General features: G+C 45.3%; 1 protein-coding gene across 2 annotated transcripts in view; it reads left to right on the top strand.

Moving 5' to 3' along the window:
- Nucleotides 1-16,706, top strand: part of LOC139411169 (ATP-binding cassette, sub-family A (ABC1), member 2) — an 89,422-nt gene that overhangs the window by 56,405 nt on the left and 16,311 nt on the right. The window contains exons 5-23 of one of the 2 annotated variants that reach the window (XM_071157081.1): nt 1,408-1,529; nt 2,273-2,386; nt 2,472-2,648; nt 3,324-3,545; nt 3,983-4,350; nt 4,660-4,819; nt 5,904-6,032; nt 6,301-6,468; nt 7,001-7,097; nt 7,384-7,557; nt 8,526-8,628; nt 10,979-11,093; nt 11,610-11,800; nt 12,835-12,985; nt 13,385-13,589; nt 13,760-13,918; nt 14,153-14,333; nt 14,752-14,964; nt 15,194-15,390. In XM_071157081.1, the coding sequence (XP_071013182.1) occupies nt 1,408-1,529; nt 2,273-2,386; nt 2,472-2,648; nt 3,324-3,545; nt 3,983-4,350; nt 4,660-4,819; nt 5,904-6,032; nt 6,301-6,468; nt 7,001-7,097; nt 7,384-7,557; nt 8,526-8,628; nt 10,979-11,093; nt 11,610-11,800; nt 12,835-12,985; nt 13,385-13,589; nt 13,760-13,918; nt 14,153-14,333; nt 14,752-14,964; nt 15,194-15,390 (3,246 nt within the window). Of the gene's footprint in view, nt 1-1,407; nt 1,530-2,272; nt 2,387-2,471; nt 2,649-3,323; nt 3,546-3,982; nt 4,351-4,659; nt 4,820-5,903; nt 6,033-6,300; nt 6,469-7,000; nt 7,098-7,383; nt 7,558-8,525; nt 8,629-10,978; nt 11,094-11,609; nt 11,801-12,834; nt 12,986-13,384; nt 13,590-13,759; nt 13,946-14,152; nt 14,334-14,751; nt 14,965-15,193; nt 15,391-16,706 lie in introns of both variants that reach the window. The other variant, XM_071157080.1, reaches the window with a different exon arrangement.

The following is a 16,706-nucleotide window of genomic DNA, read 5'->3' as shown; positions in this document are numbered from 1 at the left end:
GGCCTTGTTAAAATCCCCAGCTACTATGAATGCAGCCTCCGGATAAATGGATTCCAGTTTGCAAAGAGTCAAATAAAGTTAGTTCAGAGCCATCGATGTGCCTGCTTGGGGGGGAATATATACCGCTGTGATTATAATCGAAGAGAATTCCCTTGGTAGATAATGCGGTCGACATTTGATTGTGAGGAATTCTAAATCAGGTGAACAGAAGGACTTGAGTTCCTGTATGTTGTTGTGGCCACACCACGTCACGTTAACCATGAAGCATACGCCCCCGCCCTTCTTCTTACCAGAAAGATGTTTGTTTCTGTCTGCGCGATGCGTGGAGAAACCAGCTGGCTGCACCGACTCCGATAGCGTCTCTCCAGTGAGCCATGTTTCCGTGAAGCAAAGAACGTTACAGTCTCTGATGTCCCTCTGGAATGCTACCCTTGCTCGGATTTCATCAACCTTGTTGTCAAGAGACTGGACATTGGCGAGAAGAATGCTAGGTAGTGGTGCACGATGTGCCCGTCTCCGGAGTCTGACCAGAAGACCGCTCCGTTTCCCCCTTTTACGAAGTTGTTTTTTTGGGTCGCCGGCTGGGATCCATTCCGTTGTCCTGGGTGAAAGGCAGAACACAGGATCCGCTTCGCGAAAGTCATATTCTTGGTCGTACTGATGGTGAGTTGACGCTGCTCTTATGTTCAGTAGTTCTTCTCGACTGTATGTAATGAAACCTAAGATGACATGGGGTACCAATGTAAGAAATAACACGTAAAAAAACAAAAAACTGCATAGTTTCCTAGGAACGCGAAGCGAGGCGGCCTTCTCTATCGGCGCCGGAAGAATAGGTAGTATTTTCAGTAGTTCATTACTTTTTTGCCATGTAGTGGTGTAGCTAACTACTGGAACTACACAGTACTGTTTTTGGGTGAAGTAGGCAATCATTTCCTTTCTTTTTCATCATCCGACCTGCCTAATTCTCACTTGAAACACAGTTTCTGTGTTGAATATGCTAAATTACACATTCTGTTAGCATATGACCCCAAAGTGATCTGTCTTGCAATTTGTAGTCTATGACATTTCAGATGTACATATGATAATTCTTCAAAAAGTAGCTTGGATGTACTGAACTACTTTTTCAAAGTAACTTTAGTTAAGTAAGTTATATTTTTCTTAAGGGTAGCTTTAGTGTAGCTTAATTTCTTCCAGTGTGAAGTAATTGGTAGCTTGGTAAACTACATTTTCAGAGTAGTTTATCTATCTTAATCCCATTCGTATATTTTTGTACCCGGCACCTACAAGTTATTGGATGTACGTACACTGCATTTGACACTGTTCTGTGCAATTTCTATTGGATAAGCAGTTCCTGGAAGTCTTCATGTATATTATCTGTGGTTGTGCTGTGTGATTCTTGCCCTGCAGGGTTCACAGTAGCCAGTGTGTTGAAGAACCAGTCAGTGTTCCATCAGTTCCTGGTCAGGAATCTGTCCCTCCCCAATGACACCGCCAGCCTGCTGCTCTCCACTCCTGTCAACCTCAAAGAGGTCTGTGATCCTGTCACATGCATGTGCACACACACATGTACACGCACGCAAGCACACACACACACATGTGCACGCACGCACGCACGCACGCACGCACGCACGCACGCACACACACACACACACACACACACACACACACACACACACACACACACACACACAGTACCTCCATAGTCCTCATCTACCCCCTGGGGACTGTTTTAGTTATGGGGTAATGCAGGGTTTACATTCAAATGTTGTGACATGACTGATGAACAAGGAAGTAAGAAACAATGTTAGTATAGACTGCCAAATCTGAAATCTTGGCTATTGGGTATATTTACATTTAGATAACACAATTTTGACATCTAAATTTGAATATACACCCGTTTGCCAAGATTACAGATTTGGCAAAGACGTATTGTCATTGAGGAATGACATTGAATCATACAGTATCAATATATGGCTCGGTGCCTCCCACCTTTCTGTTTCCCTCCATCTCTGTCTCAGTTAATTGTCTAGGCCTGGCATCAGGTCCTCATCTTTATCTTCTCCAGTCAGTCACTTTCTGTCTGTCCCTCCTTGTTTCTCCTCATCATCCTGTTTTTCTGACAGCTTTCCCTATGCGAACAAACGCTGAAGTCCTGTCTGCCACCTGTGTGTGTGTTTGCGTGTGTGTTTGTGTGTGTGTGCACGTGCGTGTGTGTGTTTATCTTCCTGTTCTCTGAGTGTGTGGGTCCTCTATTTCACTTGCTGAACTGCAGGTATTCAACCTGATCTTTGGCCTGTACCCCAGAACTGGAGGGGGGAGTAGTCACAGTTCTGGAGGGGAAAAAGAGACCACACATACCCCTGCAGAGAAGATACTTCAACTGGAGGTAGGCTACTAATGGGAAATATTGAATTGAATTGATTGAGTCTGTGTATTAGCTCAGCAGTAATCCCCTCCTATCGTCCCCTCAGGAGAAGATGCTGGGAGTCATGCAAAGTCTGGATGGTGGACTGATCCACAAAGCTTTACGAGACCCAACCAAAGCAGCCCATCGGCAGGCCCTACTCAAACTCATGTCCCAGGCTTTAGGCCTAGCAGGAGGAGGGGCAGGCCAGAGATACGACCCCCAGGGACTGAAGGAGGTGGAGGTGCACTGCTTATCTTATCTATCCTCCTCTATCTTAATCATCCCCCTTTTCTTCCCTCCTTCTTCCTGTCTTTTTTCTATTGAATCAATAGCCTTTATCGTATACCCTAAGTCAATTACCTTTATCAATAGCCTTTATTGTATACCCTGAATCAATTACCTTTATCAATAGCCTTTATCGTATACCCTGAATCAATAACCTTTATCAATAGCCTTTATTGTATACCCTGAATCAATTACCTTTATCAATAGCCTTTATCGTATACCCTGAATCAATTACCTTTATCAATAGCCTTTATCGTATACCCTGAATCAATTACCTTTATCAATAGCCTTTATTCTATACCCTGAATCAATTACCTTTATCAATAGCCTTTATCGTATACCCTGAATCAATTACCTTTATCAATAGCCTTTATTCTATACCCTGAATCAATTACCTTTATCAATAGCCTTTATTCTATACCCTGAATCAATTACCTTTATCAATAGCCTTTATCGTATACCCTGAATCAATTACCTTTATCAATAGCCTTTATCGTATACCCTGAATCAATTACCTTTATTAATGCCTTTACAAGACTACCACTGAAATAATTGATACCATACATGATGATGATGCTGATGCTGATGATGGTGAATTGTATTGAATGTGCTGTTGATTGTTTTTTCAAAGGGTGTTCTCCTGACTGGTGCCATGTTGGAAATGCTTACCTGTGGGGAGGATGGGACTAGTGAGCTGAGCAAGATCCTATTGGTTCCTGAGAAGCAGCAGTCCCTGCTCCAGGCCTATCACAGCGCAGCATGTGGTGGTGGGGCGGGACAAAGGACTGAGCGCTTTGGAGAGATGAGCCAGGAGCTACGAGAGCAGATAGACACACAGAGCCTCATTGACAAGGTACATTAGAGACAATCGCTTCATCCAAAATGGCACCCTATTCCCTATTCAGTGCTGTAACTTTAACCAGGACCCATAAAAAAAGTAGTGCACTATATAGGAAATAGGGTGGCATATGGGACACACTCAATGGCTGCTTTGAACTGAGAATCCCTGTGGTGAGGTGCTTTTCCCTCATCAAACACACATAAATAAATACTGTGGATCTTGTCTTTGGAATTCTATGGCTCCTCAGTATCTATCTCAGTTCCCTATCTATCTCAGTATCTATCTCTAATACTCATTATTCTCTCTCCCTTTGATTCTTATCCACATCTCTTTCTTTCTTTCTTTCTTTCTTTCTTTCTTTCTTTCTTTCTTTCTTTCTTTCTTTCTCCCGCTCTCATACTCTCCCCCTTTCTTCTGTCTCTCCACACCTTTCGGCCTTCTCTCGCCAGCTGCGTCTGGAGCAAGCCAACTCGTCGGCCCCTCTGTCCCAGTCCCACCTGGGTGCTCTGCTGAAGGACTTGGCTGACGTGGAGAAGCTCCTCAGGGATGTAGACCTGCTGTCAGGCCTGGCTCGCCTGCTCCCCAAGGGGGCCTGTGCTGGCCACGTCCCCCCTGGGGCTCCAGCCAACACCACCACTTCCTGGTCCCTCAACGCCACCACTTGGGGGCCCAACACCACCGAGAACCCCTGGGAGGAGGGCGGAGAGGAGGGGAGAGGACGAGAGAAAGAGAATGTGAAAGAAGAGAACCCTCACTCGTTTTCTACCTTTGTGCAGCTGTGGGCAGGGCTGCAGCCTATTCTGTGTGGGAACAACAGGTTTGTGTCTATGTAATAGGATCCTTCCTTCTGCCATTGTTCTTTAACTGCAGATCCAATTGCATGAGTGCTAGTCTGTTTATGCTATCATGCCAATTCCCTGTCACCCATGGAGTTGCTTGGGCACGAACAGATCTGGGACCAGGCTAGAGATCTACAGGGTGTGCAGGCTTATGTTCCAGCCATATAATAACCTGATTCACCTAATCAAGGGCCCTGATGTTTTAAATTGATAAAATGCAAATCAGGTGTGTTAGAACACCTATGCCGTAAAGGCTGAAGTTGTTGATCCCTGTCTACTGTCTCCAGAATCATTGAGCCAGAGGCTTTAAAGCAAGGGAATATGAGCTCTCTGGGCTTTACCAGTAAAGAGCAGCGCAATCTGGGCTTACTAGTGCATCTGATGACTACAAATCCCAAGATCCTCTACTCCCCCATCGGCTCACAGGTGGACAAAGTCATTCAGAAGGCAAGTACATGACCGTGTTCTTTCAAGCACTGTCAACTGTATCGTTATCGTGGATGTACTGTAGCATGTACACAGTGACTTGTACCTAGACAGAGTACTGTAATAGAGTTATTCAGGTGTCATTAGGCTATAGGACTATGCACACTGCTGCCCAGGCATTGTCTATATTCATTTGATAGAGTACGAGGTAAACGGGTGCTTACGTACACAAGATGTGATCTATTTCCAAATGCCAAAACTAAATGGAGGATAGCCGGTGCTCCAGTTTTTTCTTTCATTTATACGGCCTAGCTGTTGTCAGACACTTTGAGACTCACAGTGTATTGAGAAAATGTTGGGAATTCACTAGGAGCCCCATGGTCATTTGTATCCCAGCCTTACACATTAATCACGTAGCTACATGTTCTGTACATCGGGTTAAGGGCAAGATGTGTAGGAAGTCTATGCGTGGCTAGAGGAATCATGCGATCCTCTGTCCCCGGAGGTCTCGCTATACCACAACATATGCACAACTGGCCATTGATTCTCTGTTTCTCTGTACATCCCACTAGTTACCACCGGCTTGTTATTGGCAGATGGTCTATAGCTAGATTTGTTATCTTGGCAAGAGGACTGGAGGAGGGAGGGGTTTTACGAAATTAACAAAACTAGAGAGGGAGGGAGAGAGGTAGAGAGCAGAGGGAAGGGCCACAGAAGGGACTCAACAGAAAAGGACAGTTGAAAGGATGTGGATTGAGTAACGAGACGTTAATGGAACTGGGATAGCGCTGCTTCAGGATGCGGCTTGCTGACACTGGGAAGCCTCAGCACCAGCAAGCTGCACCTAACACCCTGGACCAGAGCTAGGCCTGGGATAGCTCTGCGTCAGGATGCGGCTTGCTGACACTGGGAAGCCTCAGCACCAGCAAGCTGCACCTAACACCCTGGACCAGAGCTAGGCCTGGGATAGCTCTGCTTCAGGATGCGGCTTGCTGACACTGGGAAGCCTCAGCACCAGCAAGCTGCACCTAACACCCTGGACCAGAGCTAGGCCTGGGATAGCTTCTTCTGTGTCGGTGACCCGTGACTCTGCTTCTGTGTGAAGGCCAATGAGACATTTGCGTTTGTGGGGAACGTGACTCACTACGCCCGGGTGTGGCTCAACATCTCTGCCCAGCTCAGGACTTATCTGGAGGAGGGCAAGCTGCACCACCACCTGGCCTGGATGCAGCAGGTAACACACAGCTTTTACCTCTCTTCATATACAGTAACAGACACTATTCACCTCACCTCATAAGGTAATATTGTCTGATAAATGGCATAAGATTTAACTGGCGATCTTGAAAAAAATTATTGTCCCCCACACAGTATATTAATACAGTCCATATCTTGCCTGATAAGCCCACATGTACACTGCATCATAAACACATACACACTACTGGACAATAAGCCCATGGATATGCCTACCTGTGTATTAACTGCTTATGTATTCCTCTTCCTAGTTGACCTCTGACCTACGTGGTCACCCGGAACTGCTGAATGGGATAGACAGTGATCTGCTGCGTGGGTTGCTGGAGGGCAACTACACCCTGCCCAACACCTCCACCCTGCTGGAGCAGCTGGACACCATTGACAACGCCGCCTGTGGCTGGACACACTTCATGTCCAAGGTCAGTATGAAACTTGAATGAAAAAGAAAGAAAGAAACACACACAAAACAACAGAGATGAATAGTACATCTAGTAGTAGTAGTCCTGGTTGGAAAGAACGCCCAAGGTCACTATCCATTACATGAGAGCTTTATAAGATTCTGGTGTACGGGCAGGAAGAACTGTAGACATGGGCGTTTTGATTCAGACTGACACAGGAAGAGCAGTGGAGCTTGAGTACTGTATATTGATCCGGACACAGACAGCAGGCGTGCAGTAATATGAGCACCGATAATCAGCTCTGGACAAGGATGCAAAGCTCCATTCAATAGTCCCAGGATTCATCCCAAATGGCACCCTATTCCCCTATATGTTTGACTACTTTTGACCAGAGCCCAGGGCAGGGACTATTATTGCCTATGTTGCCGATATAGACGTTTCTTGTGCTCTTGGGGGTTGGCGCTGCACTGTGGCTGCCATCTGGTTGGGATCAAGCAGAAGACAATTTCCCATTGACTGCAAGGATTCTTCTTTCTTCTTCTTCTTGTTCCAGGTCAGTGTGGATATCTTCAAGGGTTTTCCGGATGAGGACAGCATCGTCAACTACACACTGAACCAAGCCTACCATGATAACATCTCAGTGTTTGCCAGTGAGTACACTCACCACTGCAGTGGGCAGACGACTTGATGTAATCCTAAGAACTTTGCTGTCCATTACATTATCACAAAATGGAAACGTGTCTTTGGCACTCGATTAGACTTTACGGTTAAAAACAGATTGTGGCTAATGGCCAGGCCCGGGTGGCCAGATGGATTTTACTGAGAGGGCAGTGGCTACGGCATGCAGCTAGCCTCCGATCGGTAATAGCTTTCATATTATGAGGAAATAATGTCAAAGGTTTATTGTACATAATGTTCCCCCTCGCTCTCACCCAGGTGTGATATTCCAGACCAACCTAGATGGCTCCCTGCCTCCTCATGTCCTCTATAAGATCAGGCAGAACTCCAGCTTCACAGAGAAAACCAACGAGATCCGCCGGGCCTACTGGCGCCCAGGGCCCAACACGGGGGGAAAGTTCTATTTCCTCTACGGCTTTGTGTGGATCCAGGGTACGTGACCAGAGTCCTCCACGTTGTCTACCGAAGTGTTGTAAATGTAGACTGAAATGTTGTCAATTCTAGCCACGTTTAGCCACGTTTAGCCACGTTTAGCCAACTATAGCTAACTTTAGACAACTCTAGCCAACTTTAGCCAACTCTAGACAATTCTATCCAACTCTAGACAACTTTAGACAACTCTAGACAACTCTAGCCATTATCATCAGCATCACAGCCACAAAGACATTAAACGGATTCTTCTGGATTTTGGCAATGAGGCACTTTATCTATTTCCCCAGAGTCAGATGAACCCGTGGATAACATTTTTATGTCTGCGTCCAGTATGAAGGAAGTTAAAGGTAGCCAATACTAACTAGTGTTAGCACAATGACTGGAAGTCTATGGATATCTGTTAGCATGCCAAAATCACAAAGTATCCCTTTAACCAAAGGAGAAAAGATTGGCACCTGAGCTTATTTCAAATGAATTAATATGAAGAAAACATTTGGCTCTAATTAGTGTTTTATACAGAATTGGAATGCTGGTATGGCATTTCCAGATGTTGTTGTGTCGTTGGTATGTTTCTCATTCCCCTTGCTTAGTAGTAAAGAAGACGTCTCAAAACTCAAAGCTGTACTTGTTGTCTCAGCGTTGTCTGCCGAAGGCAAAACTATAAATAGGCCATACTGTATATAGACTATAAATCAGCTGACAAAATCAGGTTCACAGAGGACACAATTGTTCTGTCAAACACATTTTTTTGCTGCAGTTTTATTAAGATAAGGGTTTATTGGGGTAAAATGCTTACCCTAGTGATCTTGAGGTGGGCACACCTTGTGTGGGTACCAACGCCAAGCTGCAGATCCAGCACATTCTCTCCGTATGTTTTGGGGAAAACTTGATGGGAAGGCTTACTCACTAAGGTGTAGCGTGGCCCTGTCATCTCTGCCGTGTGTGTGTGTGTGTGTGTGTGTCCTCAGATATGATGGAGAGAGCCATCATTAACACGTTTGTGGGCCATGACGTGGTGGAGCCTGGCAACTATGTTCAGATGTTCCCTTACCCCTGCTACACAAGAGACGAGTAAGACTTGGAACTCTCTCAATATACCTCTCCTCTACTCACATTGGCTTTTTCTTATAGTTGCTCTGCCCTGGGACTGTGGCCAAAATAACCATTCATTCTGGCACTATTTCTATCTGAGGTAATCAAATTACATTGGCCCTGCACATTTAGATAGATAGGTAGATACAGAGCCTTGCGAAAGTATTCGGCCCCCTTGAACTTTGCGACCTTTTGCCACATTTCAGACTTCAAACATAAAGATATAAAACTGTAGTTTTTTTGTGAAGAATCAGCAACAAGTGGGACACAATCATGAAGTGGAACGACATTTATTGGATATTTCAAACTTTTTTAACAAATCAAAAACTGAAAAATTGGGCGTGCAAAATTATTCAGCCCCCTTAAGTTAATACTTTGTAGCGCCACCTTTTGCTGCGATTACAGCTGTAAGGCGCTTGGGGTATGTCTCTATCAGTTTTGCACATCGAGAGACTGAATTTTTTTCCCATTCCTCCTTGCAAAACAGCTCGAGCTCAGTGAGGTTGGATGGAGAGCATTTGTGAACAGAAGTTTTCAGTTCTTTCCACAGATTCTCGATTGGATTCAGATCTGGACTTTGACTTGGCCATTCTAACACCTGGATATGTTTATTTTTGAACCATTCCATTGTAGATTTTGCTTTATGTTTTGGATCATTGTCTTGTTGGAAGACAAATCTCCATCCCAGTCTCATGTCTTTTGCAGACTCCATCAGGTTTTCTTCCAGAATGGTCCTGTATTTGGCTCCATCCATCTTCCCATCAATTTTAACCATCTTCCCTGTCCCTGCTGAAGAAAAGCAGGCCCAAACCATGATGCTGCCACCACCATGTTTGACAGTGGGGATGGTGTGTTCACGGTGATGAGCTGTGTTGCCTTTACGCCAAACATAACGTTTTGCATTGTTGCCAAAAAGTTCAATTTTGGTTTCATCTGACCAGAGCACCTTCTTCCACATGTTTGGTGTGTCTCCCATGTGGCTTGTGGCAAACTTTAACAACACTTTTTATGGATATCTTTAAGAAATGGCTTTCTTCTTGCCACTCTTCCATAAAGGCCAGATTTGTGCAATATACGACTGATTGTTGTCCTATGGACAGAGTCTCCCACCTCAGCTGTAGATCTCTGCAGTTCATCCAGAGTGATCATGGGTCTCTTGGCTGTATCTCTGATCAGTCTTCTCCTTGTATGAGCTGAAAGTTTAGAGGGACGGCCAGGTCTTGGTAGATTTGCAGTGGTCTGATACTCCTTCCATTTCAATATTATCGCTTGCACAGTGCTCCTTGGGATGTTTAAAGCTTGGGAAATCTTTTTGTATCCAAATCCGGCTTTAAACTTCTTCACAACAGTATCTCGGACCTGCCTGGTGTGTTCCTTGTTCTTCATGATGCTCTCTGCGCTTTTAATGGACCTCTGAGACTATCACAGTGCAGGTGCATTTATACGGAGACTTGATTACACACAGGTGGATTGTATTTATCATCATTAGTCATTTAGGTCAACATTGGATCATTCAGAGATCCTCACTGAACTTCTGGAGAGAGTTTGCTACACTGAAAGTAAAGGGGCTGAATAATTTTGCACGCCCAATTTTTCAGTTTTTGATTTGTTAAAAAAGTTTTAAATATCCAATAAATGTCATTCCACTTCATGATTGTGTCCCACTTGTTGTTGATTCTTCACAAAAAAATACAGTTTTATATCTTTATGTTTGAAGCCTGAAATGTGGCTGATTAGTCAAAGACTGAAGTACATTTAAAATGTACTGTATGTACTAAATGTACGTTAGTACATACAGTACACACAATATCTAGGTCTAATACATAGTAAAGTGCAAATTACAATACAACTGCTTGACCAGACAGTTCTGCACCTTCAACACATCAACACCTTGCACAAAGACCATTAGTGATGCAGTCAATCTCTCATCAGCCTTGAGCCAGGAGAGACTGACGTGCATGTTACTGACACTTACCCTCCGTGTACAACTAAATGCGATACGTGCTGCTTTGTTCTGGACCAAATGCAATTGACCTATGTCCTTCTTTGCGCACATGACCACATAGCTGGGCAGTCGTCCAGGTGTGACAAAACTAGGGCCTGTAGGACCTGTCTGGTCGACTGAGATGTCAAGAAGGCAGAGCGACGCCCTATCATGGAAGGGCCTCTTCTCATTTGAGCAAGTTTTGACCGTGAACGCTTGCTACCTAGGGTTACACCCAGCAGTTTAGTCTCCTCAAGTTGCTCGACTGCCAAATGATTCAAGAAAATATCTAAATGAGGCTTAGCATTGAGCGAGTGATTTCTCCTGTCTGTTGTTGGTCCATAGCTTCCTGTTTGTGATCGAGCACATGATGCCTCTGTGCATGGTGATCTCCTGGGTCTACTCTGTAGCCATGATGATCCAACACATTGTGGCGGAGAAGGAGCACCGGCTCAAAGAGGTGAGACTGCCTGCAGCTGCCTGCTCACCTGTCTACACTAGGCTCTCCATGTGTGTTCCAAATGGCAACCCCTTTGTAGTACAATACTTTTGACCAGACCTCTAGTCAAAATTGGTACTCTATATAGGGAAAAGGGTGCTATTTAGAATGCATCTCCTATCCAATGTCTGTCTGTCTGTGACATTGGAGCAGCAACACTAAAGCCATCTACTCTCTGCCTTTGTTCGGCATCCGAGAGCAAGATGATGTCACTCGTATTTATTGCCTCTCTTCTGCCCCCTGCTGGAGAAATATGGATTTCAATGAAATGTTTTCCCAAGTTGAATTCCTATGATAATATTGTATGTGTTTTTTTTTCTTCTTCATATTCAGAATATTTTGTTCATATCTGGGGAGGGGAGGGGGGGGTTGAGGTTACATTCACATCCATATGAGTGACTGTAAGAGTGTAAATAAGAGGAACCTCTTATAACCTCTTATGGAAAGTAACCTGTATCCTTCCTGCCTGGACTGTAGGTGATGAAGATGATGGGCCTGAACAACGCGGTCCACTGGGTGGCCTGGTTCATCACTGGGTTTGTCCAGTTGTCCATCTCAGTGACGGCCCTGACGGCCATCCTGAAGTACGGTCGGGTGCTCCTCCACAGCGACATCTTCATCATCTGGCTCTTCCTCTCCATCTACGCCATCGCCACCATTATGTTCTGGTAATGGCACCACTACTGCTCTGACGTTAGTCTAGTAAAAAGCATGAGTTGACACACAGCCAAAATAGTAGGAGAAGTGCAGACGAACATAATATTGTACGATAAAGAAAGTTGCACACTGCTCTTTTAACCATTATAATCATTGGGAGCGTATGTGCAGCTTTCAACTGTTTCTCTGTCCCAGACAGAAGTTGCCATGGCCTTAGGCACAGATATAGGATCAGTTTACCTTCCTGAAATCTTCACCATTTCACCACTAACGGTGTCTAGGGGGCGACTGCAACTTCTGCTTTGACTGGTTTCTCTCCGACTGTTATTGCAGTCCTCACTGAAAGCCGTGACCTCAAAGCAACCGTGACCTTTACACACGTTCGGGGTGTTAGAGATGAATCTAACGAATCACTCACTGTGGAGTCACTGCGGTGTTCAACGGCTGATTTGACAAAAGTTGTTTCCCTTTCACGTCCACGTTCGTTGAGAAAGAAACGCGTTATTTAAATATGCTATCTCCTTCATGTATCAGGCCGACAGGGACTCCGCTCCTTTGCAAGACGTCCCGAGGAAACGTGCACGGTCGGTAAATGCTAGCAAATAGAAACACTCGCTACCTCACTCTTCAACCAAGGTGCGTGGATTTGAGGAGCAAACTAAAGGGAAGAGGAAATTCAGCACCTGCGAATGCTTCACCTCATCTTAACCTCTGTTGCTGCCATGCTATGTTGTTGTCTTAGGTCTCTTTATGTAGTGTTGTGGTGTCTCTCTTGTCGTGATGTGTGTTTTGTCCTATATATATATATTTTTTTAAATCCCAGCCCCCATACCCGCAGGAGGCCTTTTGCCTTTTGGTAGGCCGTCATTGTAAATAAGAATTTGTTAACTGACTTGCCTAGTTAAATAGGTTAAATAAAATAAACACATACAAATACGTCTCCAGGTTATTAGTAAATGATTGACAACGTGGAGGACTAAGATTAGTAAATGCTAACAGTATTTCTCTCCGTTCTGTCTGTTTGTGTCCTGTCTGTGTATCCCAGCTTCCTGGTGTCAGTGATCTACTCCAAGGCCAAGCTGGCGTCAGCGTGTGGTGGGATAATCTACTTCCTCAGCTATGTCCCATACATGTACGTGGCCATCAGGGAGGAGGTGGCCCATGACAAGATCACGGCCTTCGAGAAGTGTATCGCTGTAAGATCGGGCCTTTGTTCTCCTCCCTGTCTGACTCTCTCCCTGTGCTTTATTCATGACAGGGATATTTTTTTGTTGTTAGTCATAAACTGTGCCCATGTCTAGACTGTCTGGATATATTTCATGAGAGAAACATGACCCCGGGCTCATGGCTAGACTTAGTTATTTGTCTCTTTCACTGAGTCAAATTACCTATTTCTGTGTCAAAGGTGTATCAAAATGTCGAGCAAAGTAGTTGAAAGTCCGGAAGAAACCAGACTTCAAGAGTCGTGAATTGCAAAATTCTATTCCATTCTCTGACACTACCAGTCTGAATCAGTCAGCCCTTGAAAGACATTGATCTTCATACACGTCAACAGCTTTTAACACGTCCATTGTCCTTATTCCCATTCTCTCCAGTCTCTTATGTCGACCACAGCGTTCGGCCTGGGCTCTAAGTACTTTGCCCTGTACGAGGTGGCTGGGGTTGGTATCCAGTGGCGCACCATCAACCAGTCACCTGTAGAGGGCGATGACTTCAACCTTGGCCTGTCCATGATGATGCTCATCATCGATGCTAGTGTGTATGGAGTACTCACCTGGTACATAGAGGCTGTGCATCCAGGTAAACAGTCAACATCCAATATGGATTTCCATTTTTCATGTCTTTGGCTGCTAACTTAAATCCCTCCCTTTTGTGTCCCTGTTTTGTCACTGACTGTCTGAATGTGTTTATGGAAGCAACTGGGCTGAATCACAAATGGGGTTTTTCACCCATTCTCTCCTGTCCTCCAGGGATGTATGGGCTTCCTCGGCCGTGGTACTTCCCCCTGCAGAAGTCCTATTGGCTGGGCAGTGGGCGTGTGGAGACATGGGAGTGTCCCTGGGGGGGAGGGGCCAGGCTGAGTGTCATGGAGGAGGACCAGGCGTGTGCCATGGAACACCGGCGATCTGGTAGGGCCAAGCCTGACCTTGGACTTGGTTAGTGGATAGTTAGTAGAAATATGGTTGATAGGTAGTTGAACATCTACTCAACATCTATAAAGCATTGATTTGGGACTATCCAAATACGGTGTTACCAAAAAAAATCTAATCTCAAAATAAGGTTCTTCCCTGGTTCTGTAATAGAGAGCAGCTTTATCCTCTCTCTCTCTCTTTCTTTCGCTCGCTGGCTCTCTCTCCCTCCAGAGGAAATGCGTGGTATTGAAGAGGAGCCCAGCCACCTGCCTCTGGTGGTTTGTATAGACAAGCTGACCAAGGTCTACAAGATGGGCAATAAGCTGGCCCTCAACAAGCTGAGCCTCAACCTCCACGAGAACCAGGTGGTGTCCTTCCTGGGACACAACGGAGCCGGCAAGACCACCACCATGTGAGAGAGAAAAATGTGTGTTTTCCCACGTGTGTGTCAGAGGGTCCCCGGTCGTTTGTGTTGTGTTGACGTGTGGGTTTACAGAGAGACACGGGGAGATGTGTGTTGTATGTTTTGGTAAGAATTTGTTTGAAGGGCTATTCATCATCTGCTTATAAACCATATTGTAGATGAACTATTTGTAAACAATTGTCATGTAATGATAAATTATAAACAAGCCATGCATAATGTTGGCTACAATATCACCATAATGTTCCCATCATCTTTCCTCGACTTTCCCATATGATTCCCATAACATCACCGTAATGTCCACAAAAATGGCCTTCAAATACAGTAAACCTATGTTTATGTGTCCATTTCTTTCCTCTCTAACTAACCCTGTCGCTAACTCCCATTGGTTCTCTACTGCGATCCCCAGGTCTATTCTGACAGGTCTGTTCCCGCCCACCTCTGGCTCAGCCACCATCTACGGCCATGACATCCGTACTGACATGGAGCGTATCAGGCAGAACCTGGGCATGTGCCCCCAGCACAATGTGCTCTTTGACAAGCTCAGCGTGGAGGAGCACCTGTGGTTCTACTCCAAACTCAAAGGCATGGCCGAGGAGGACATCCGCAAGGAGATGGACAAGTACGTCACATCCCATTTGGATGGTTTAACCAAGTCAAAGACCCTAAGGTGGAAATGAAACTATCAACATGGCATTAGATTAGGATCTCACCTCTTCAAATTGAAGGGTGTAGATAGTATATAAGTACAGGTGACTGCCATTGAAGGATATGTATAGTTTGGAAACAAATTATACCCATTCACAGCCCAAAATAATGTAAATGACCACGAGTTGTGTGTATGTTGTCAGGATGATAGACGATCTAGAGTTGAATAATAAGCGTCACAGCCTGGTGCAGACTCTGTCTGGGGGAATGAAGAGGAAGCTGTCCGTGGCCATAGCGTTTGTGGGCGGCTCCCGGGCCGTCATCCTGGATGAGCCTACGGCGGGGGTGGACCCCTACGCACGCAGAGCAATCTGGGACCTCATCCTCAAGTACAAACAGGGTGAGACATGATGCGTCAAACGCACACACTAACCCTCACACACTAACCCTCACACTCTAACCCTCACACTCTAACCCTCACACTCTAACCCTCACACTCTAACCCTCACACACTAACCCTCACACTCTAACCCTCACACTCTAACCCTCACACACTAACCCTCACACTCTAACCCTCACACTCTAACACTCACACACTAACCCTCACACACTAACCCTCACACTCTAACCCTCACACTCTAACACTCACACACTAACCCTCACACACTAACCCTCACACACTAACCCTCACACACTAGCCCTCACACTCTAACACTCACACACTAACCCTCACACACTAACCCTCACACTCTAACACTCACAACATGTGAAACATGATGCTTCAAACTCACACACTAACCCTCGCACACGAACAACAGATGATACATGATGCTTCAAACTCACACACTAACCCTCGCACACGAACAACAGATGAGACATGATGCGTCAAACTCACACACTAACCCTCACACACTAACCCTCACACACTAACCCTCACACTCTAACACTCACAACATGTGAAACATGATGCTTCAAACTCACACACTAACCCTCGCACACGAACAACAGATGATACATGATGCTTCAAACTCACACACTAACCCTCGCACACGAACAACAGATGAGACATGATGCGTCAAACTCACACACTAACCCTCACACACTAACCCTCACACACTAACCCTCACACTCTAACCCTCACAACAGGTGAAACATGATGCGTCAAACTCACACACTAACCCTCGCACACTAACAACAGATGAGACATGATGCGTCAAACTCACACACTAACCCTCGCACACTAACAACAGATGATACATGATGCTTCAAACTCACACACTAACCCTCGCCCACTAACAACAGATGATACATGATGCTTCAAACTCACACACTAACCCTCGCCCACTAACAACAGATGATACATGATGCTTCAAACTCACACACTAACCCTCGCACACTAACACTCACAACAGGTGATACATGGGTCAACCACACTAAGATTGTGTCTCAAATGGCACCCTGTTCCCTATAGAGTACACTGGTTTGTCACCCTGTTCCCTATAGAGTGCACTGGTTTGTCACCCTTGTGTTTCTAGGTCGCACCCTTCTGCTGTCCACCAACCACATGGTTTGACACATGTTGATGTACACTGAGTGTACAAAACATTAGGAACACCAGCTCTTTCCATGACATAGACTTACCAGGTGAAAGCTCTAATCCCTTATTGATGTCACTTGTTAAATCCACTTCAATCAGTGTAGATGAAGGGGGGGAGA

Source organism: Oncorhynchus clarkii, chromosome 6 (genome assembly GCF_045791955.1).
Source record: "Oncorhynchus clarkii lewisi isolate Uvic-CL-2024 chromosome 6, UVic_Ocla_1.0, whole genome shotgun sequence".
Classification (NCBI taxonomy): domain Eukaryota; kingdom Metazoa; phylum Chordata; class Actinopteri; order Salmoniformes; family Salmonidae; genus Oncorhynchus; species Oncorhynchus clarkii.
Note: the sequence above shows the minus strand (reverse complement) of the source record. Positions and strands in the feature narration are given on the sequence as shown.